Source organism: Salarias fasciatus, chromosome 23 (genome assembly GCF_902148845.1).
Source record: "Salarias fasciatus chromosome 23, fSalaFa1.1, whole genome shotgun sequence".
Classification (NCBI taxonomy): Eukaryota; Metazoa; Chordata; class Actinopteri; order Blenniiformes; family Blenniidae; genus Salarias; species Salarias fasciatus.
This window is the reverse complement of record NC_043766.1, coordinates 27,694,440-27,717,232: the sequence shown is the minus strand read 5'-3', so window position 1 is coordinate 27,717,232 and position 22,793 is coordinate 27,694,440. Positions and strand designations below refer to the sequence as shown.

The 22,793-nt window shown below is 40.7% G+C and overlaps 1 protein-coding gene across 2 annotated transcripts in view; it reads right to left on the bottom strand.

The window, feature by feature from the left end:
- Nucleotides 1–3,031: 3,031 nt before the first annotated feature.
- The window catches only part of LOC115381864 (uncharacterized threonine-rich GPI-anchored glycoprotein PJ4664.02-like), a 42,384-nt gene continuing 22,622 nt past the window's right edge, over nucleotides 3,032–22,793 (bottom strand). Inside the window, exons 1-17 of one of the 2 annotated variants that reach the window (XM_030083492.1) lie at nucleotides 15,379–15,488; nucleotides 14,962–15,066; nucleotides 14,689–14,856; nucleotides 14,481–14,600; nucleotides 13,690–13,944; nucleotides 13,269–13,373; nucleotides 12,996–13,163; nucleotides 12,788–12,907; nucleotides 11,999–12,253; nucleotides 9,528–9,641; nucleotides 8,887–9,096; nucleotides 8,530–8,634; nucleotides 8,242–8,406; nucleotides 7,211–7,327; nucleotides 6,289–6,486; nucleotides 3,926–4,011; nucleotides 3,032–3,848 (exon numbers count right to left, since the gene is read on the bottom strand). In XM_030083492.1, coding sequence (XP_029939352.1) covers nucleotides 3,768–3,848; nucleotides 3,926–4,011; nucleotides 6,289–6,486; nucleotides 7,211–7,327; nucleotides 8,242–8,406; nucleotides 8,530–8,634; nucleotides 8,887–9,096; nucleotides 9,528–9,641; nucleotides 11,999–12,253; nucleotides 12,788–12,907; nucleotides 12,996–13,163; nucleotides 13,269–13,373; nucleotides 13,690–13,944; nucleotides 14,481–14,600; nucleotides 14,689–14,856; nucleotides 14,962–15,066; nucleotides 15,379–15,445 — 2,439 coding nt within the window. In that variant the 5' untranslated portion in view covers nucleotides 15,446–15,488 and the 3' untranslated portion in view covers nucleotides 3,032–3,767. Of the gene's footprint in view, nucleotides 3,849–3,925; nucleotides 4,012–6,288; nucleotides 6,487–7,210; nucleotides 7,328–8,241; nucleotides 8,407–8,529; nucleotides 8,635–8,886; nucleotides 9,097–9,527; nucleotides 9,642–11,998; nucleotides 12,254–12,787; nucleotides 12,908–12,995; nucleotides 13,164–13,268; nucleotides 13,374–13,689; nucleotides 13,945–14,480; nucleotides 14,601–14,688; nucleotides 14,857–14,961; nucleotides 15,067–15,378; nucleotides 15,489–22,793 lie in introns of those variants that run through there. The other variant, XM_030083491.1, reaches the window with a different exon arrangement.

Below are 22,793 nucleotides of genomic sequence, written 5' to 3'. Positions count from 1 at the left end.
TAGATTTATCACTTCATTTTGTTTCCCCCTCCAATGCAATAGAATAATCATCTATTGTTCAGCTTGAACTTGGAAAAACTATTATTTATGAGGATCTTTAGTGTCGATTTACTAAAAGAACAGAATTGTACGCAAATAAAGACAGAGAAGTCTGTGAAAAAAAGCAGCAGAGGATGAAAAACTTTGACAGTAGAATAAAAGGGGAACATGTATTTGCACTACTTATCATAGAATAATGTGAGTATTTTTAATTTGTCAGAAACTGCAGTGTCAGATATCTGACCAGAAGAAAGTGATATGCTTTTGTCAACTTTTGGGCTGAATCCTTTCTCCTTCTTTACCAGCTGCCCTTCCTTCTTATTTTGGAATTTTAATATTTACTTTTCATATTTTAATTTTAAAGCTAGGGTTGGCAATCTTGGAAAACTAGCGTTAGCATGTAGCATCTCCCCAAGGCTCCTCCTAGCTAGCTTCGCCCAGCTCCCACCCCATTGGAGGAGCTCCCGTTGGGAGCGGAGACGCGGAGACGTTCGCGGCGCGCGGCACTTCCGCGCCCAGTGCGTTCCTGGCGTAACCTGTCCTCAGCGCTTCGTTTCTTCGTTTTTCTTTATTTGCACTACACCAAGTTATGGCGCACTCAACGGTAAGTAAACCCCCAAACATTCGTCTCCGCCATTCTGCAACGACTCTTCGTCCTTCTACGCGCGTACTGAACCAGGGTCAGTGCACGCCAATGGCATGTACGCGCAGGGGGCAGGTCGAACGGTGAAGGGATTTAATTGGTTTAAAAAAAGGTGTCCCCTCAAGACTATTGGTTGCTGTTTTTCCCGTTTTACTCCGGCTGTAGATAGCGGATATTTTCCAAACTACTTTAAAAACATGCTATGAGTTGCTTCCCATCGGGTCATAAAGATCATTTTAACCAGTATTTAAAAAAAATGTATCTCATTCAAATCGCCAACCCTAGCTTTAATATTTACTTTCTATTAGAGCAATCCATGTCTTCTCTTTTTAACAGCTCGCTGCTGGGGTTATGGGAACTAATCTTGTCAATAATTAGCTCAGCCCCAGGATGCTACATGCAGAGGGAACTAATCAACATTACTAAAAAGACTGACATGGGTGTTGAGTTTCTCTGCTTTCCCTGTTTCAGTTACTGTTTGCATCCTGTTGTCGGTTCCTTGTTCCCAACCTGCTTCAGTGACCTCCACCACTAATTTCTCTGTCATTTAATAATTAGAGTGCTGTGTCAAGCCTTTTTGAGTCCTGAAACCATGTCAGATGAATGTAGCTCACTCTGAATGTCACACACTTTGTGTGGAATCCATAGATCGTAAATATAATGGATAGAGCTTCCGTGACGTCACCCATAGAGTTACATAATCCTGTTCTGAAGATTTCGGAGAGTAAAGCAGGATGTCTCCATATCGAACATTTGAAACCGGATGTAAATGTGATTGGTCCAGCCTGTCATGTGACCGCCTCAAATGGACAGAGGAGGCGCTGTGATAGGGCAATTTATGCAAAACTTTAACTCGTAATATAAAATCAACACATGATTTATGTGAAAATCAGAGTTTGGTGAAAACATGTTCTGAAACTGGGCGCTTTATATGTTTATTTGCACTCTGAAAATCGGCATTTTTGAATGGGTTTCAATGAGACCGGGGCTCTTTTTGAAACCAGCATCATCGCCCCCTGTTGGAATAACCCCGGAATTACATCTTTTTTGCACTTCCGCATTATCTTCATGGTTTATGTGTGGAGGTTGGCACCTGGTAGAGTCTTCGTGTGGAGTTTGCATAAATCGCCCTATCATGGCGCCTCCTCTGTTCACGTGATGCGGTCACGTGACAGGCTGGACCAATCACATTTACATCTGGTTTCAAATGTTCAATGTGGAGACGTCCTGCTGAACTCACTGAAGTCTTCAGAACGGGATTTTGAAATGCTATGGGTAACGTCAGGAAAGCTGTAACCACTGTATTTACCATCTGTGGGTCAGACATTACCTCCTGCTCTTCTCTTGCTCAGTGATACTAGTCTAACTCAGTGGTTCTCAAATGGGGGTGCTGGTATCCTAGGGGTACTCGAAGATATGCCATTGGGTACAAGAGATTTTTTTCATAATAGCAGCAATTTAAAAATTCTTAAAAAAGTATATTTATTAAGTAAAACCTCAGTAACGTCATCAACTGAATTCCATATTAATTAAACACTTCCATTTCATGCCCATAAACCCATAATTTCCCCCATGAACCGACCTTGCATCATACAAATATTCACAAACAGGTGCATGAATCCAGATGGTTCTTTATTAAAATCCCAAAAAGGTGCACATTAAGGTGATTACTTCTACATGTAGAAATCTTTATCTGTAATTGAATCGCCTATTTGTTTTAGTTGAAAGTTATTTTTCATCTTTTTTCAAATTGTTCAAGAAGCACCACTGCAAATGAGCTTAAAATTCAGTGCATCATAAACTAATAACCTCATGTTGCATTTTATTTCTTTATCTGCTTCTTCAACCAAAAAACTTTTGCCTTGATGAATGAAAAAAAAATGTTCGAGGTAAAACACTTGAAAAAGGTTGAGAGCCACTAACTCATGCCACTGCCATCAAGTGTCCAAATACTTGAACTACAACCTTATTGATGACTATTGCAACATCTCTCCACAAATCGTGCTCAGTACTGTCCAAGGAACATCACAAAGCTACGATTTTTTGTTTTATATAAGATAAGATTCAGTTTGTGAAACATTTGGAGATATTGATTCTGGTGACTTCCCATTACATCGCCTGATCGTCTGCAGCATGAGGCCTTCTTCATTGTTTTCATTGTTCAAATAGTAGTGAGATTTTAAAATGATGAAAATAAAGCATAACCATGAGGAATTCACCAATTTATATCTGAACAGTTCACCAGTCTATCTCAAGATGAACACGGATGGACAGATACACTCACATGCCAAAAGAGTTGAGACATTGAGCTAAATGTCTATAAAACCAGAAAGCAATGATTTTCAGGGCTCATGTGCTCAAATTTTATTCCCAAAAGAACACAAACACCATATCAGTTGTTACATAACACATGTTTTCCCATTCCAGAAAAATGATGAATCAGTATGTTTACCAGTGGTTTACCTTTTTTTTTTTTTACACGAGCACCTCTGCTTGTGTGAAATATAAAATTGCATTAATTCAAAACAAGAAACAACAAAACGACAACAGAAAAAAAAACATCTTTGAATAAACAACAAAAAAAAAAAATTAATGTGAGATATAGTTTAATCTTATCTGTCAAAGCCTCAAACCTGGTCTGAAGAATCAAACAGCCCTGAAACAAAGTTTCAAAAGGAAAGAAGATTTAAGAAGGAATGAGGCTCCATGCCACCAAAACCACAACAGTAAAAAGACGTGGCTCACTGGTTAAAAACAGGCCAGTCAGAGGCATCTCACAGCAATCTGGGGTCGACGCTGTTCAGTGTGGAGTTTCCATGTTCTTCCTGGATACAGACGTCCTCACACATTCCAAGCACATGAATGTGAGGTTAATGTGTGATATCTTAAATTACCCATATTTGCATGAATCGATAGGAATCAACATTAACATTTGATAAATCTAAATCCTTAATCAGAGGGTGTTTTTAAACAAACTTAAATGATGAGGATCACTGCTCGCAAATGATGCACATTTTTTTCTCTGCATCATGTTCCATTACTGATGGTACGAAGCACACATCCTGTTTCCTTTAATCTGGTTCCTCTATGTGGTGGATCCGTCTTCTTTAATGGATGTCACGTTGACTGTGTGGACTGTCCCATTCAGAATCTGCTCTTTCAAAAACTAGAGTGAGGATAAAGGCAGACATTAAAAGGTTTTCCTTCTGTTGACTTCATCGGTAAGCAGATTGTTTTACATACCTTCGTTACAGCATCTATGATAGTTGTATCGTTGATCCCTTGAAAAGCAGCTACCCTTATCCGTAGGCCCAAATGTGGTTCAAAATCTGTAGGGAATTAGAAACATCACATAAACCTCAGTGCTCAAATGTACTCTCTGAGCCAAGTGGACGGAAGTATAAATTTAAGACCAAGTTGTTATTACCTAAAATAAATACTTTCTCAGGGACCCACAGTGGTGCAGCAGCAAGATTCAAACCAGTGAACCTCTAATTACAAAATGGCTTCTCCAAGCTCTGGTCCACCACTGGAGAAGCTCCCAAAGATGAATCTCACTATCTTTTAGTTGTTTGGGTGGTCACACCACTTATATATCAAATCATATAGATGTGACAGTATGACACTGGAAAGCTGCTATATGTACCCCCCGAAAAACCTCTGTGACTAATATATTTAGCTGAGAGAGCAAGAAAAATTATGCCAGAAGAAGATACAGTGCAAAATTTGAAATAGATTAGTAGAAAGACTTTACGCTGTCTGAGAAACTTGTGTGACTGGAGAGCATCAGGTAAACTGTTAGTGTGATGAAGAATATAAAGACGGTTCACCGTGGACTTAAATTACGATGGTCATATACAAATATACAATCATATACAAAAAATGCATATACATTTTACACAGTGGCGTATTTACCTAACACTGGGCCCTCATGCAGAATTGTTATATGTACCCCCAATGCCAGAAATGATACATTTTTCAAAAAAAAAAAAAAAAAAAAAAACACTCTCAGATGAAGGTAAAAAAAAAAACGCCCATGAAAGTCAAATATCTGTCAGTCATTAGAAATGGTCTTGTGTGGAAAAAAAGAGAAGAAAAAATAAAAGAGGTTGAGCATTACAGCTCAGCTTCCTAACACAATGTGGCGACGGCGCACCAGAACAACAGATTAAAAGCTCTTGATCATTTAAATACACAACAGCTCTGCTTGCCTCTGCTTATCTTACAGCTGCACCTTCCTGGCTTTTCTCTCTGCAAACTCGTCTATCAGGGTCCGGGCGGCATGAGGCTGAGCCAGTGTCTGCCAGGGAGAATCTGGTCTCCTGAGTACAGGAACTACTTGTGATACAGCTTAACTGCTACTAAGTAAATAAAATGTGCGGAAACGATCGTTCAGTTCTTCTCTTTTACTGAAAAACGCTGCATGGCATCACTGAACATATTACCACGTCCTGTCGGCTTTTTCTCATGACATGCAGAGACAACCTGCACTTCAGGGGCCCTTCTTCTTCTGTGGTGTCTGTGTAATATAAGGCCTAACATGCAAAAAGCACACCTAGTGGCATGAAGTGCAAATGCAGTTATGGCCCCATTAGGTAGGTTCCCGACGTGTCAGTGTAAATTATACGGGGGATTTCAAGTTGTGTCGCTGATATCCGCCGTCTGCTGCCTGCTCACTGTTCGTCGCAGGCCGTACTTTTTGACATGTGAGTTTTCCAACAATATCATCGTGGCCGTTTATATTCCTCCCTCTGCTGACCCTCCATCTGCCTGCGACACCATCCACTCTGCAACAGCTCGGCCACAGACTCAACACCCGAGTTCCTTCGTCATCATCGTCATCTCGGGTGACTTCAACCACGTCACTATGGCCTCTGCACTCAGCACCATCATACATTATATGAGCTGCCCCACCAGAGGTCCAAGCATCGTGTGGATGTCCAGTGTAGTGTGGGGCATGGGTCTGTGGCTACAAACACACAAGTGTAACTCGTGGACCCCACAGCAGTCAGTGTTTCTAGTGAAGCTGAAGAATCCTGGGCTCAGTCGTCCCAGACCTGCCTTGTTAATTTGCTGGGTTGCAATCATGGTTGAGTGGTTTATTCCATGTCTTGTAAGAGAGGATTAATTATTTTTTTAACCTAGATATTCAAGAGTTACAGCACAGGGCTGTAGGAGATAATCAGTGGGGAGGGCAGTCGTCTCTCAATCGGAAGGTTGTTAGTTCGATTTCTGTCTCCCCCTGTCTGCATGTTGAAGTGTCCTTGGGCAACACACTGAACCCTACATCGCCCCCAGTGGATAGACGCCACATGGCAGCCACCTCCACTGGTGTGTGAATGTGAGTGTGAATGGGTGAATGTGATATTGCAGTGTAAAGCGCTTTGGGCTCTGTCAGTGCAGGGTAAAAAGCACTATATAAGTGTAGTCCATTTAGCATAATGCAAGGATCTTTGTTTATCAAACATTTGGTTTTTCAAAATATTCACTTTTTAATGTGTATTTCTTAGTCCCTCTCATCCTCTGTCTATCTCTATGTCTCTTCGAGTGTTGGAAAACACTAAAATAAAGTATGGAGTAGGTTAATTTTCACAACTGGCACATACCTGGAGTTGGAGTTGTTGGAGTTGTGATGGTTGTTGAAGTTGTTGACTTGTCATCATTGCACATGTCGAAGTCACAACAGGTCAGTTCGCTGGCAAGATAGTACTTTCTCCCAAACAGCAGGTCCTGAAAATCTAGTCCCGCTCCACAAGCGTTTGCAGATATACAGCCAGCCACTGGACTGGGAGCCTCTGCATTCTCTGTGGAAGACACCAGGAACAGCGTTTGAAGGAAATATTGAGAATTCTTTCTGAAAAGAAACATAGATTGTGACATGCTATCGTAATGGAGCCTCCAGGTTTGAGAGCGTTGGGTTGTTCACCCACTAATAGGGAACGTGAGCTGGGTTTAGACTGTCGTAAGACAGGTTAGTTTTACCCTACTGATGATGTGTTGTTGCAATAGTAATCCTGCTCTGGACTGCTGGACTCTGACTGACTTGCTCCAACAAATTTCATTCGACATATGCCACTTTGCAACATAGAAATTACAAAATTAAAACTGATTTTCTAAGGACAGAGTGGTTTTCTTCATTTTGTGTATTTTTACTGTAAATAAAAATACAACTGTTAGTTTGGGAGACACAAATGGATATGTAGAACTTACTAATTGCAATCTATTGCTCTCTGAATTCTTCACTGGGAACATACGACCATGGTGATTTATCACAACTGTGCATCAGAATAACATTTGAGATTAATAAGAGTGTCGTAATTCTAACAAAGGAAAACTGTCTGCTGAAACATTTCTCTTGATAAAATTATTTTAAATTTAAAAATCTCAAAAAAATATTTTTTGACAAACACACACACACACACAGAGAGAGAGAGAGAGAGAGAGAGAGAGAGAGAGAGAGAGAGAGAGAGAGAGAGAGAGAGAGAGAGAGAGAGAGAGAGAGAGGAAGATAATGATAGAAAGTCTTACCCATTCCATAAAAACACCTGTCGTGACCTCCTCTACACTGCATTACACTGGAGCAGTTTCCATCACCAGGCCCACAAAAGAAACAAAGCAGTCCATTTTCTGTCTGATTGACTCCCACTGAAATTGAATTGATTGGAATAATTTACACAAAAACATCAATCTAAAAGGTTCAGTTCAGAATTTCATTCTCTTTGAGAATTTCAATTTGGGGAAATAAGCAAAACCACATTGTCTGTTATAACTGCTGCTATGGGATAGTTAGAGTATGTTTCTAATACTTTAGGATGTTTTTATATGATGTTTGACAGATTCTGGATGTTTCACAGATTGCAGGTGTCTCAACTTTGGTTCCAATTTTGATGTGAATGAACATTTTCAAAATTCTCAAATTATTTGACATGAAAACATATCTGGCATCAGGAGGGAACATGTGGGCGCCCTCGGACCGACAGCCCCGCACTCTCATTCAGTAATCATGGGCAGTCAGAAGCACTGAATTGTAATTTGCACTCAGGTTGGTTGCTTGTTGTATACTTATCACAACATCATGGCACATATTCCAGCTATCAGTGTGACTGTACTTTTTTTTTTTTTTTTTTTTTTTTTTACAGTGTTTACTGGAATGTAATCTGGTTCTTTATTCAGACTTTTTCTCAGACTGTGTCTCAGACTATTTCACCTCAGCACTAGCTGTGCCATGTTTTATGGTTGGCTTTGTGTGGAAATTCCTATCTGGGCTATACTGCCGCTGTCTTGGCCACGGCTTTTGTGGTTTTGTTGATCCACCCCCTCCGTCACCTCCAACATCTATCAAAAGCTGCATGAATATAGTTTAATTTTACATGGACTGCACATAAAACAAGTTTGGCACATGCTCAGTATGTACAAAAGCTGTTCACGGGACATCTTTTTTTTTTTAATTATCACAAAGATATATTCAATGTCAGTGAATAACAGTTATCAGTGATTAGGATTTATCATGCCAGACAGATTTTTCATGTTGATGCATCACTACTTATTTACATACATACCAAACAGTGGAGATAATCTGTTGCAGTTATCAGTGTTGCAGCACTGGGTATATACAACTGTAGTTGATGAACCCACACTGGCTCCAAATAATTCATTTCCAGTGGTTGGACACAGGGAGGAGCCTGCACAGCCTCTGTCGACGACTTGAAGGCGCTCTCCCATGGCTTAACCCACAGAGAACATAGTGTTAAAAAATACTACCACTCAAGAAATCTTAAGAAAATTACTTCATATTACACACAAACAATAATGTGAATAAAAATGCCATCATATGATGGGATGAATACATTGAGAAGAAGCAGCTGCGAAACACATGGTCTCTGAGGGACATGCGGAAGATTCATCAGAAAGACAGTCTTCATCTGTGCAGTGCAAACACTGAAGAGGTTGAACTGCAATGAGAAGAAAAACAGTCAGTGAAGCAAAATTTCATCCCAAACATTACGTCAATATCCAGTGGTGAGATAGTCGAGAATGTAATGTGAAGAACGACACTGAAGTCACTGATCATGACTTTGAATGTCAAACTATGAGTGTGAAGAATTCAGCATCACAGAATTGTTGATAGGCTGACATTGTTATCTTGTAGTCTTATCTTCTTGTAGTATGAGTTTAATCAGTTACTGTGGTTCATCAAATCTTACCTGGGAAAGTGGATGTCACATTTGTTATAGGTGGGGTCAGAGGAGTTGTTGTGTTGAAAGCATTGCACAAATTGCCCAGACAACAGGTCGGTCCACTGATAAAAACCCCAATGCCATCCAGAAATGGTAGCTCTACTTGAACTTCTACAGCTTCACATAAATTTTGAGAAATACAGCCAGCAACTTGAACTTCACTGGAACCATTTGACACTGCAAAAGAAAAGAAAAAAAAGAAAAGAAAAAAGTCTATTATTTCATTTTAAAAGCATCAAAAATATCGCAATGTCCTGCAGTGAGCTGCTGACATCGCAGTTGATTTTCTTATAACACACCTGTCCAGTACAATCTGATCTCCTCAAATACAATACACTCCTAAACAAAATTATTTTAATCTAATGTGATCTAATTTTATCTTCCCTAACTGATCCTCATCCAATTTAATCACTCTAATGGACAGAGAGCACCACTGAATGTTGTTATCATGGAAAACAATGTCCTCCAAAAGAGGAATAGGAAGACGTCTGAAGTTATTTCTTTTGTTTGGACCACATCATTTTGATTAATTTTATAGCTGAAACCATATATGCATTTTTTTTTAGAATTGAACTGGAATTCTAAAATTAAAATTAATGAAGTCTTACCGATCCCAATAAAACACATGCCCTCCACTCCTTGACATGAGAGTTCCCCAGAGCAGTCTCCACCAGGGACACAAACATAACACGTCCGATCATTAGCTGACACAGTGTCCGGCCCTGAAACACAAATGATTGGAATCATTTAGCTCAAGATAGAAAAAAAAAAAAAAAAACTATTTGCGATAGTTCTTTTATGTGTCATTGTTTTGTAGTTCACTTATTTTTTTATCTTTGGTAAGTGAGACATGTCAGTTCTGTGCACTGCTCATCTCAATTAACAGAATTTTCTTTTTTTTCAATGAAAGAGTCCCGGATGTGCTGAAACATAATTCTATTCAAAGAGCTCTGCCTGATCGGCCAGCCAATCAGGAGCATGGGGGATAAATGGACAATGTCAAGCTTTTTGAGGGTTTTTTTGTTTGTGTGTCTGTTTGTCTTTGCAGAGGCTGTGAGAAGAACCCAGGTGATTTGTTACTTTGATCCTGCTGTTGAGTGAAATGAAGATTTCACTGCACACTCTCTAAAGTACAACATTTCTCTCATTCAAAGTTTTTTTTAACTGGTTCAGTAAAAATATTCGTCAGAAGCAAGTGGACAAGATGATTTAGAGGATTTAGAGGAGTGGTGCTACAGAAATATTTGACAAACAAGAATCACAAGAAAAGAGGGCGTGCCGTGCACAGGAAGTCGTTCAACTGGATAGTCACTGCTGGATTTGTATAAAGAGATACTGAAGTAGTCTAAGCCATGGAGTAGGAGACTGGTGTGACAAGCCCAGTGGGTGCCTGGGTAATGAGAAACAGTCTTTCATGAAAAAAAAGTATGTTCACCCTTTACAGCACCACCTTTATGGTCCTATTTTGTCTTCAAGGCTTTTTTAAAATGTTGCAGAATGTTGAAAAATGCAGATGTTGCCCTGAAGTAACAATACAGGTGTGATGGACTGGACAATGAGCAACTTATCCAATAACAAACTTGTGTGTATGTCTGTGCTCGTACATGTGTATGAGCAAACAGTGAAATGGAAGAAAATGAAGATGTAGCTTCTGTTCCCGTGCCCAGCATTCCAATACTCAAAATGAATCAGGAACAGAACCAGATCCTCTGAGCCGCTTGTAGGTCATCTCAGCTCAAAGATGAAAACTGCCCCAATCAGTGAGAAGCTTGTTCTAGATCAGGGGTGTCCAAACTTCGTTCAATACCCAAGCAACAGGATCAGAAATTGTTCTTTGACAAGTGGTCCATAAATGTCCTTCCTATAGTTGCACTTGCTGAGAAAGTAATCAGTCAACTGGTACTTTATTGGAGCAGCAGAATATCAGGGGTCAGTCTAATGTCTGATGCTGAGCAGAAGAAAAACAGACGAGGATGATGCAGACAGTCAGGAATACAAGAGGAAATAAAGCCACCCATGTCCCCCGTCCCGTGGGAGTCAGAGAGTACCTTTAAGATATGGTTAGATTTGCTGGGGCAGGTGTGGTTTAGTGGAGGGAGCAGTCATCTCACAATCGGAAGGTTGTTAATTCGATTCCTGTCTCCTCCTGTCTGCATGTCGCAACCCCCAGCTATGGGTAAACTAGCACCACTGCCTTGTGGTCATCACGGGAGTGACAAAGGCTAAGGGAGACCCCTCCGACAGAAAAATCCGGAATGGAGTCCCGAAGGCGGTTGGTCGTCGCATTGCAGCACCTTCCAGCAACTCCTGTAGCCATGTTCGTACCAACTGCATGGGCCAGTCCCTTCCGTTGGACACGACCAGCGAGGCTGAGAAGGGGGATCTGTCGACTGGGCATCTCAGTTCCTCCTTAACTTTGCCCTGGCTTCAAAACCCATGGTCTTTTGAGATTGATGGAGCCAAAAAAAAAAAAAAAAAACGAATTTGCTGGACTCCCTCATTGAAGTTTGTACCGTGACTTCGTTGACTACCATAACTCCATGTACCGTGACAAAACCAGATCTAAGAAGTGTTGCGATTGGCTTGTGTTCCACCTTAGTGATGTGATGACTGTGATTATCTGGTTGTTATTCAAGAGAGATCATATCGACAAAAAAAAAAAAAAAAAAAAGCGCACAGAGAGTGAAGGTTCAGACATTCGTGTTAGTTAGTGTAACAGAGGAAAGAACATGGAGCACAAGAACGGTCATCCAACTCCTGTTATGTCTGGAGGACAGAACACCAGGAGAGGAGAACCTGCAACGCCTCTCCCAGTCCCTGGTGTGGCCTGGATGCCACAGCCCACTGGATTATCATGGCTTAAAACAAAGGAGTGAGACTTTTTCAATTTTTAAATTGTACCAATGTGAGAAGCTTTCTCTTTATGAGAAGGTGTAATATAGTAAATATCAGTACATATTAGTTATTAACCGTGAGAGGAAAATGAATATTGTGCATCAGTATTAGGCTTTTTTTTTCATATAGGTGCAGCACTGCTTATTTATCGACTTGTGATATCAGGTGAGTCGTCTCCTCCTACCTGATGGCGCCTCAGTTGTAGCAGCTGATGTCGGGGTCGTGGTTCTCACATTTGAAGAGGGAGTAACTGCTGCAGTTGTTGTCATAGCAGTTGTTGTTGTGAAAGCGTTACACAAATCACCCTCACAACAGGTCGGTCCACTTGTAAAATTCCCAATGTTTTGTAAAAATGGTAACCTTTTGACAACTGATGCAGCTTCACATGTGTTCCTAGAAATACAGCCAGCAACTTGAATGGCTCTGGAACCATTGAGAACTGTGGAAGGGGAAAAAAAGCTTTTGTTGAGTTTGCAAGTATGACACTGTTTTTCCAGAAATATTTTCCTTTTAAAAGATGTGGACTTTAAATGAAAACCTGTGTTGCAGTGTAACGTCTGCATGAATGTCCAGCAATAAGCTGCACACTCTCTAAGCTGACTGAACACACCTATCCAAGAAAATCTGATCCACCCAATACGTGTTGCAGTGTTAACGAAAACTTTCTAACCTAAACTAATTTATTCTAATCTTAATCTTATCCAATCCATTCTAGTGCAATTCAGTCGACTCTAAAGGATGGAGATATTTTGCCATTATTATGGAAAGCAATTTGAAGATCTTAAAAAAAAAAGTTCTATCAGATGATTTCTATAGTTTGAACACAATAGTTCTATTAAGTTAACAACTAAGCCCAAGATGTTCCAAAGTGACGACATTTACTCAAACACTAGCTTGTATTTTTACACCACAATGAGATTTAAAATCTGTGACTTTCAGTAGCCATATTTTAAATTACAACATCAAATCTTACCAATTCCATTAAAGCAAAAGTCCTCAACCCCTCGACACGGCTGTGGGAAGGAACAATATCGGCCTGGGAAACAGCTGAGACACTCTCGACCATTAGGTAGAGCTAATTGAATGTTCGGTGCTGAAAAACAAAAAAGAAGTCATATGATTTTAGATTATCTTTTTTTTTTTGTAAACCTGAAATAGATATTTCATGCATTTGTGCGTACCAGGCAGGGCTTCTGAGTTGCAGTCATCAGTGTTGCAGCACCGGGCAGATACGAGTGCACTTGCTAAACCCACATTGACTGAAAATGTTCGATTCCCAGTAGTTGGACACAGCGAGGACGGTGCACAGCCCCTGAAGATTGGTTGTGATGAATTTTGCCCAAAAATGACTGCAGAGTAACAGTTACCATGTACGCAAACAACACGTAAGTTTATGCTGCATTATGGAAAAACATGTAATTTATTAAAACTTTATTTGATGCTGAAGTGATTACCTAAAGCAGCAGTAGCTGTGATACACATGGTCTCTGAGGAACATGTGACAGATTGTGTCGGTAAACAGGCTGAATCTGTGCAGCTCAAACACTGAAGTGCTCCAACTGTGAGAACAAAAACAGACAGTGAAACAAAATTTCATTTCAAACATTGAGTCAAAATCCAGAGGTGAGATGGTCCACAACACGAGAAAATCCTTCTGAACCTCAGGTAAGAAACCCATACCTATTAGAACAGCACATAAAAGCTGAGTCATTCACAAAAAAATACAGCTGGTTTTATTGATTTGGTTACATTTTTTAACTATTAACCGTGAGAGGAAAATGAATATTGTGCATCAGTATTAGGCTTTTTTTTTCATATAGGTGCAGCACTGCTTATTTATCGACTTGTGATATCAGGTGAGTCGTCTCCTCCTACCTGATGGCGCCTCAGTTGTAGCAGCTGATGTCGGGGTCGTGGTTCTCACATTTGAAGAGGGAGTAACTGCTGCAGTTGTTGTCATAGCAGTTGTTGTTGTGAAAGCATTACACAAATCACCCTCACAACAGGTCGGTCCACTTGTAAAATTCCCAATGTTTTGTAAAAATGGTAACCTTTTGACAACTGATGCAGCTTCACATGTGTTCCTAGAAATACAGCCAGCAACTTGAATGAGTCTGGAACCATCGAACACTGTGGAAGGAAAAAAAAGCTTTTGTTGAGTTTGAAAGTATGACACTGTTTTTCCAGAAATATTTTCCTTTTAAAAGAAGACGTAGACTTTAAATGAAAACCTGTGTTGCAGTGTAACGTCTGCATGAATGTCCAGCAATAAGCTGCACACTATCTAAGCTGACTGAACACACCTATCCAAGAAAATCTGATCCACCCAATACGTGTTGCAGTGTTAACGAAAACATTCTAACCTAAACTAATTTATTCTAATCTTAATCTTATCCAATCCATTCTAGTGTAATTCAGTCGACTCTAAAGGATGGAGATATTTTGCCGTTATTATGGAAAGCAATTTGAAGATCTTCCAAAAAAAAGTTCTATCAGATGATTTCTATAGTTTGAACACAATAGTTCTATTAAGTTAACAACTAAGCCCAAGATGTTCCAAAGTGACGACATTTACTCAAACACTAGCTTGTATTTTTACACCACAATGAGATTTGAAATCTGTGACTTTCAGTAGCCATATTTTATATTACAACATCAAGTCTTACCAATTCCATTAAAGCAAAAGTCCTCAACCCCTCGGCACGGCTGTGGGAAGGAACAATAGCGGCCTGGGAAACAGCTGAGACACTCTCGACCATTAGGTGGAGCTGATTGAATGTTCGGTGCTGAAAAACAAAAAAGAAGTCATATGATTTTAGATTATCTTTTTTTTTTTGTAAACCTGAAATAGATATTTCATGCATTTGTGCGTACCAGGCAGGGCTTCTGAGTTGCAGTCATCAGTGTTGCAGCACCGGGCAGATACGAGTGCACTTGCTAAACCCACATTGACTGAAAATGTTCGATTCCCAGTAGTTGGACACAGCGAGGACGGTGCACAGCCCCTGAAGATTGGTTGTGATGGATTTTGCCCAAAAATGGCTGCAGAGTAACAGTTACCATGTACGCAAACAACACGTAAGTTTATGCTGCATTATGGAAAAACATGTAATTTATTAAAACTTTATTTGATGCTGAAGTGATTACCTAAAGCAGCAGTAGCTGTGATACACATGGTCTCTGAGGAACATGTGACAGATTGTGTCGGTAAACAGGCTGAATCTGTGCAGCTCAAACACTGAAGTGCTCCAACTGTGAGAACAAAAACAGACAGTGAAACAAAATTTCATTTCAAACATTGAGTCAAAATCCAGAGGTGAGATGGTCCACAACACGAGAAAATCCTTCTGAACCTCAGGTAAGAAAACCATACCATACCTATTAGAACAGCACATAAAAGCTGAGTCGTTAACAAAAAAATACAGCTGGTTTTATTGATTTGGTTGCATTTTTGTCTTTCAACTCATCTGAAGCATGGCTCAGAATAAAGTGACTCTTGTTGATTTTAAATCAGAAGTTTCAGACTCTGTAAAGACATTGAATTGTATGAAGGAGTCAAATTACCTGAACTTGAGAGGGTCCAGAGGAGAGTCAGGAGAAGAATCAGCTTCATGGTGATGGACGAGTTCATACTGCTGGTTAGTTTTCACTTCACTTTTGATTTTATCATGAGGTGCCCATTGTTCTCTTGTTTATAGGATTCCCGGACAGACACACCCCTCGGCTCTTTGACGTGCCTGAAACTTTCCATGCAACAACAGATTTAATCGATGGCGCTGCCTTTACCTGTACTACCACATAAAATGAAGAATTTAACCCACAATAGTTTGTATGGAGTCTGCATGTTATCTGCGTGTGTTCGTGGGTTCCCTCCAGGTCCTCCGGCTTCCTCCCACCGTCCAAAAACATGCATGTTGGGTTAACTGGTCACCCTAAGGTGTGAATGTGAGAGTGAATGGTTGTGTGTCTCTATGTGTTCGCCCTGCGACAGACTGGTGAACTGTCCAAAACCCCACCCTCACCCAAAGTAACTGGGATTGGGTCCAACCCCTCCCCCCCCCCCCCCACCCCCCGTAACCCTGAAAAGGACGAAGCCGCTTAGAAAATGGATAGATAGATGGATGGATGGATGGACTCAAAACGCATTTTTAAATCAGCGACTGTTTCAACTCTAAATTATTCTAAATTTTTCTCAAATTTGACTGACTCACAGAACAAAAATTCATTTGCAACATTCAATAATCATAGAAATATACACATCATTTTTTTTTACATCGGTGAACGAAGAAATTACTATTTCACTTGTTATGTAGGGACCTTTTGAAACAGTCATATTGATCCTAAAATGCATCGTAATGCTGTCTGATAGCATCACATGTTTAGGATGTAAAGAGTGAGAAAAGTCATTATATGTGACATGTAGTGACAACAGAACTTCGCTACTCTGCTGTATTAAGTTACAGTGACTAACATTTCAGTTAGCTTGTTATATTTGCCCTTCAGAAAGCTGCAGTGCCGCTGTCTCTCTGTCCTACTCACTGAGCCACATAGCCTCGGTATCTCCCATTGTCTTCAGCAAAGACTGGTTTACTGTTCAGAAATCTTTACAGAACAGGACTCAAGTTGATGATCGATCAAGTCTGAAGACATTTAGTCTGATTGAATGTTGAAACATGGGGTCAGTGGGAGACAGAATGGCCCTGACATTTTTAGTGAACTCCTGTTTACTGTTGGAGGCAGGTCTGGGCACCTGGACTATTTTAGGTCTCAGACAGGAACATGAAGTCGTCATACTGTGAATAACAACACCCTCATTCAGCTTACTATTAGAAGGACGTGTCAGCTGTCACTGAAAGCAGTGAAAACAACAGAAAAATCAACAGAGGAAGCATTACTGTAGTCAGAAGGAGGAATAATTCTGATTAAAGTTCATAACCTGCATGCATTCTTAATTATGAGTCAGCCCTCATGTGTTGACATCTCACTGCCTCAAGCAAAATGTTGTCTGCTGCCATTACAGTAAAATGTTGATCACTTAACAAACTGGTTCTCCTGCTTGTTTTTGTCACAACGATAATTCCTGTGGCATCAAACATTTTTAACGATTCGTTGAACATGTTCTCAATGTACTGCAACAAACACTTGCAATTTTATTTTCATTCGCACATTTTTACAATAACATTGAGAAGTTGAACACACAAACACAAACTAACAGGCCTAGTTTTGTCATGGTGTGAATTTTTCTGTTTTCTGTGTCATTTTGTTTTTCAGAATCTCATTTCAGGCTCCTCGGTGTCTCTTCTGCACGCGAGTGTGTGATTGTCTTTCTCTGGTAGTTGCAGCTACTTTTGTGTGCCTGGTTGACCGATTCGGCCATGTTTCAGTGCTGGTTGCTCCCCTGTGATCTATGTGCTCCTCGTGCTCCAGGCTCGCTGCTGCTGCTGTTGTTAAAACCTCTGTTTGTTTTGTTCTTCTGTCAATCTTGAAATATAACACATGACATTAAACACAACAATTCAAGTACTGATGCTTGGTGATAATATTGAGGATGTGAAGATTATATGCATTGTGTGTGTGTGTGTGTGTGTGTGTGTGTGTGTGTGTGTGTGTGTGTGTGTGTGTGTGTGTGTGTGCGCACTTAATGGAAGAATTGTTGAAGAATTTGTTATTGAGGTTTGCTTTAGAGGAAAAAGTCATTAGCATAGAATAGACTTAATTTATCTCACCATGGACAAATGCACAATTACAAAGGCTCATAAAACACACAGGGGGTGCAAAACAGTGTGCAAATAAAGAATAAGAATAGGTAATAGTGCAAATATTAATAATAATAATAATAATAATAAGATGATAGAATAATCTAACAGAAGAAAAGAACCAACTTTATATACAGCATAAATCTAAAACATACCAGGAGTTTTAATATATATACAAATATGGACAAGTATGTTTTAGTGTAACAGAATGAGTGTATAATAAAGTGACCATGATTGATAATGGGGGTTATAAAGTGACCATGATCACAAGTTTTACGTCCAGAGTTATTGCACATATCCTACACAGTAGAGTTGCATAGTCTGACAGCGGTGGGAATGAGAGTCCTGCTGTCGCGCTCTTTCTTGTAGTGAGGGAGTCTCAGTCAGCCACTGAAGGAGCTGCTGAGCTCCTCTACCGTCTGGTGCAGGAGGTGAGAGCTGTTGTGTTGTCCATAATGGATGTGAGCTTGGCCAACATCCTCCTCTCCCCCACACCCTCCACAGGGTCCAGTGGGCAGCAGCCCAGGACAGAGCTGGCCCTCCTGATTAGCTTGTTGAGGCTCTTCCTGTTCAAGAAAAGGTGAAGACCGTTTCCTAGTTCAACAGAATCTACAACTTCACCCGTCCTCATTCAGGTATTGTTGATCAGTAAATCTCATGACTATACATTTAAAAAAAAATTGAAATAAGTGCACTTATGTTCTGTAAAAGCTGTAAAAAAAATTTGGGGGGATGGCTAGAATCAAGGCAGGTTGCTTGACAGTAAACAGACTAAGAACATAACTAATTCATCTGCTTTTCTATTCTTCCTTTATTCTTGAAAATTTCAGTTTTAGTCTATTTATCCTAGTATTCACTCCCCCAAAACCTACTGTAAGTCACTATTGTCTAAGTTATTTTTGCAAGGTATGCCAAGGAACCACACTCGTTAAACTAGCCGACAGATTTGCCGCTGTAACTTGACATGCAGCATAAAAATGCATTTTAGGCGGGTTCTATCCATGTGTTGTTTCTGTAATATTTTTCAAATGAATATAAAAATTATTCCAAATATATTTTAATTTACATGATTTTTTTGCTCCTGCTTTGATCATAGAATCATCAGGCATTAATACCACCTTGCTTTTTATTTATCCAGTCTCACGGTGAAGGAGAAAAACTTGAAGGCCAATTTCTTGGTGGGCAAGTCTTTAGAGATACAGCTAATGCGCCAGCCTGTAGCAGAACTAGAGCGAAGGCCTCAGGGTCGCCTCAGGGCACACAAGGTCATAGGGCCCCATTTCGTGATGTGTTCACATTTAATCGTAAATAAATTATTATAATAAAATGTGCAGTGTGTGCGAGAAGGTATACGCATATGAGTGTGGGCTCCAATATGCCAATTCTTACATTACGACTGTCCATGAATGCATCAGAGCTGTAAGCCAGCGCTGATTGGCTGTGCGGCATGAACGAGTTCTTTCCTTGCACTTGATCTGAACTCTTTGGAGGGAAGTTAAACAGTAAAGTTGGGGAAGGAAAAACACCAATCTGGCGCATTCAAGAGAAAAGCAAAAGAGAGAAAAGAGAAGTTGGTTGCTTCTTGTCATCAACTAACCTCTTACTTTTCATCAACACCGCACCATGGCCGCGAGAGCCCAACAACGCCGGTCGCGGTGACTGAAGAGGAGGCTATGCTAGCCGCTAGCGGTAGGAGAAAGTGGTAGGCAGGTTTGCCGCCATGAAGCAGAGGAAGGCAGACCTTTTAAAGACTACCACAGCATGTACAAAGTTCTGAACATTGTTTTCCATGTTGCCTGGATTGTTTTGTTCGAGGATGTTCAAGGAATATGGAGGAATCAACTGAACTGCGGGCACCAGCACAGAGAGAGCCACTGGTGAGTCAGTGAAACCTTCAAAAATATTATCTTTATCAGAATGCCGTGGTCTTGAACCTCTGCTGAAGTGTCTTGTGTTGCTCTCAACTATAAGCGCGAAAACCATATATTTTCTATGTAAATCGGCCGCACTCGCCGCGCTACTCGCATCCGGTGTGAACGCAGCAGAGACCGCCCTCTGCTGAGTCTATTATTTTTTTTAAATTATACGTGAATTCCAAAAGATATAGATAGCTGTTTCAATATCTATCTGAATAGATTGTGTAATTTTAGACCAGCTGTGTTCATTTTATTTTTAAGCTGTATCAAAGATGGTACAGATTTAGCCTGTGACTTTTTATCTGAGCTTTCAGCACCATGGACAGCGGACGCTCTGAGATTGACACCTGTCAGGCTGAATTTGTGTGTGTGTGTGTGTGTGTGTGCGTGTGTGTGTGTGTTGGGGGGGGGGGGGGGGGGGGGGGGGGGAATGTGTATTTGTTCTTCAGAACAAGTTTTTTTTAACTGGTTTGTGACTTTATTCTGCTTTCTGAGGCATAGGCTATAGGTTTGCTTGGCTCAATACAAATGAGCATTAGTGTGTTGTTTGACAGCAGGATGAGGTATTGTTTGAATGGTAAAATGACTATCATAAGGGCCGGTTGAGAATGCTCTGCCTCCTCTGTACTGAGACCTAAGCTCCGCCTCTGCCACCAGCCATCAGATTCAACCCGGTGACCTTCAACCCCTCTGCTGCTTCTGGTGAATGGCAGTTTGGAGGGTGGAGGAGCCAGAGGGTGGAGAATCAGGTGCAGGAGCCAGCCTCCAGACCGTCGGGACTCCAAGCATCTCGGCAGCCCAGGTGCAAGAAATGACTGTCTGGAGTTTTACAGACACTACAAGGTCTTATGCAGTGGAAGGAGGGAAATATGAGGGCTGTACTAATTCATTTTAAAATTAAGAATCCAGTCAGAAAAAATATTTAAATACAACAATCAATGTGAATAATGTCTGAAATGCCAAACAAACAAACAAACAAATAAACAAACAAACAAACAAACTGCTCCTTAATCAAACGACAATGGATGTGAGTTACAGTGATGTTTATTGAAGTAGGCAGTATGTGTAAAGGCCTTTGTATGATTCCGTGTCACAGCTACACAGAACCTCCACCATCGACGCAGCCCCCTACGCCGCCCCTACGCTAGGGCTTGACACGCATCTCCCGAAAATCCTAACCATGCGTCATGTCGATACGTGGTGACGTGAACGTCGAGGGCTGTGATTGGTCCGCTTTCACGTTGTTTATAGAATGAAGTAGAACAATATACTCACCCCGAATACTTTTCTGATACGAACAGTGATTTGGGAGAAATTTAGATCCAAAATCGAGCGGCGGACATCCGTATACGGCTAGCAGACGGGGCATGGGTAATGACGCCACTCCTAAAACAGCTTTAATCGTCCAAAAACTCTAGATCGTCTAGATATCTGTGTCAAGATAACTATGTGTATAGATCTATGTCTAGGTAAAGCCGGAGCTACGGAAGCCGTATTGTTGTTGTGACTGCTGATTGCGAAACAAAGACACAGCCACGCCCGCCCAGCGACTTGGTGGTGAAATTGCAGAGGAGGGCGTTCCCTTGACGCAGAAGCAAGATATGCTCAGTGACGGCGTAGGGTTGCCGGCGTAGGCGTCGCCGTGATGGAGAACCGTAAATCAGGCTTCAGAGTACCGTTTCCATGCCAGGCCAATAACACCCGTTTCTAATGGCTTGTGCCTGTCTGTCGACACATTCCTGTTAAGATGTGAGCCGTGGTGTCACCGTTTCAGTCACACTGCTCTCCCACATATCCTGCTCCCCCTGGTGGTCAAACAAAGAAATGATATATGGCTTCAACAGACTCAAAAACATATGGATTTTCTTTTCATTGGGATCTTAACAGATTGCATTTCTTTTAACTCAACACACTCATTTGGAGATTAAATATATTCGACTTGTTAACAATTCACATTTCAGCTGTGATCTGGATTTGAGCTGTATTTGGCCACTGCCAAAAAGGGACTGAATGAACGGCTTTAGCTTCAAAAACAAAAAGACATTCTCACACTTTGAACCATCAAAACAAGAAATAAAATCAAACATCAACAAAGAGACTCAATTTGCTTGGTGGATGGCCAGGAAATAAAGTAAATCAAATATTAGATACTGCAGATTGACAGCCTGCAATGACACAGCTGATCAATTAGTTGCATTAATAATGGGAAAAGGACAAAAAGGAGAGAGTGTGGACTATGAAAAGTTTTGCAGCACAATTTGTGTGATTTCAGCACCATGGACAGTGAACGACAGTGCCATATATTTATCAGTAAATAGTGAACTGTTAATAATCTAATACCACAACTGTCGATTGGCTATTCAGCACCATGGTCAGCGCCTTGGGGTTTACCAACACTTTGCTCAAACCTGGTCAGATAAAGGCTAACAAGTCAAGCAGACTAAATCAATGAAGTGGAAAACAAAGGACAGAAGCTCAATGACATTCAGCCATGATACCACGATACATCTTAATGGCCTAATCAAGTCACACATGATCAACCCAGTACAACAAACAACAGTCCAAGCAACATGTGTGGCCTGTCGTTAATGCAATAACCAAGCAGACAGGCAGTCCACAACACACAATGCAATGAAAACAATGCTATTTAAGAAAAAGGCCTGGCAGCCAGCATCTATGACCAGCTTAGCCTATGTTATCACAAATATTGAATATGGAATACCTTACTGATGTTTGATCCAGCAGTGGGTAGTTTGAATCCGATCCACAGTCTTCCTCTCCTTCATGCTTCCAAACCTTTCAGCCACCTTGTGCTTATTAATGACATTGTCCCTCTCTATGGATAGCAAAGTGAGGTTTGAGAGTCTAGCCTCGTTCATGCATGCCCGACATGTCACATTACCCATTAATCTTATTTTGGATTTTTTTTATTTCCTTTTTTTTTTTTTTTTTTTTTAAAGTGGTTCATTTTTTATTTTGATGTGTGTGAATATTATAAATTGCTATCTGGCAACCAGATTCTGGTTAATTATCAATAATACATCAATTAAAATTGGATGTCTTTAATTTATTTTTGTGACTGAAATCCACTGTGTGACCAGCTGAACTTTAAGGTTCACGTGGCCTCAGTTTCTTGATCTTGTCGTTATGCCCTCTACAACATCAGGAAGATCAGACCCTTCCTGACCCCAACAGGCCACACAACTTCTGGTTCAGGCTCTCTTTTCTGGCAACTCTTTTCTGGCAGGTCTCCCTGCATGTACAGTCAAACCTCTGTTGATGAACGAGAATGCAGCAGCACGTCTGG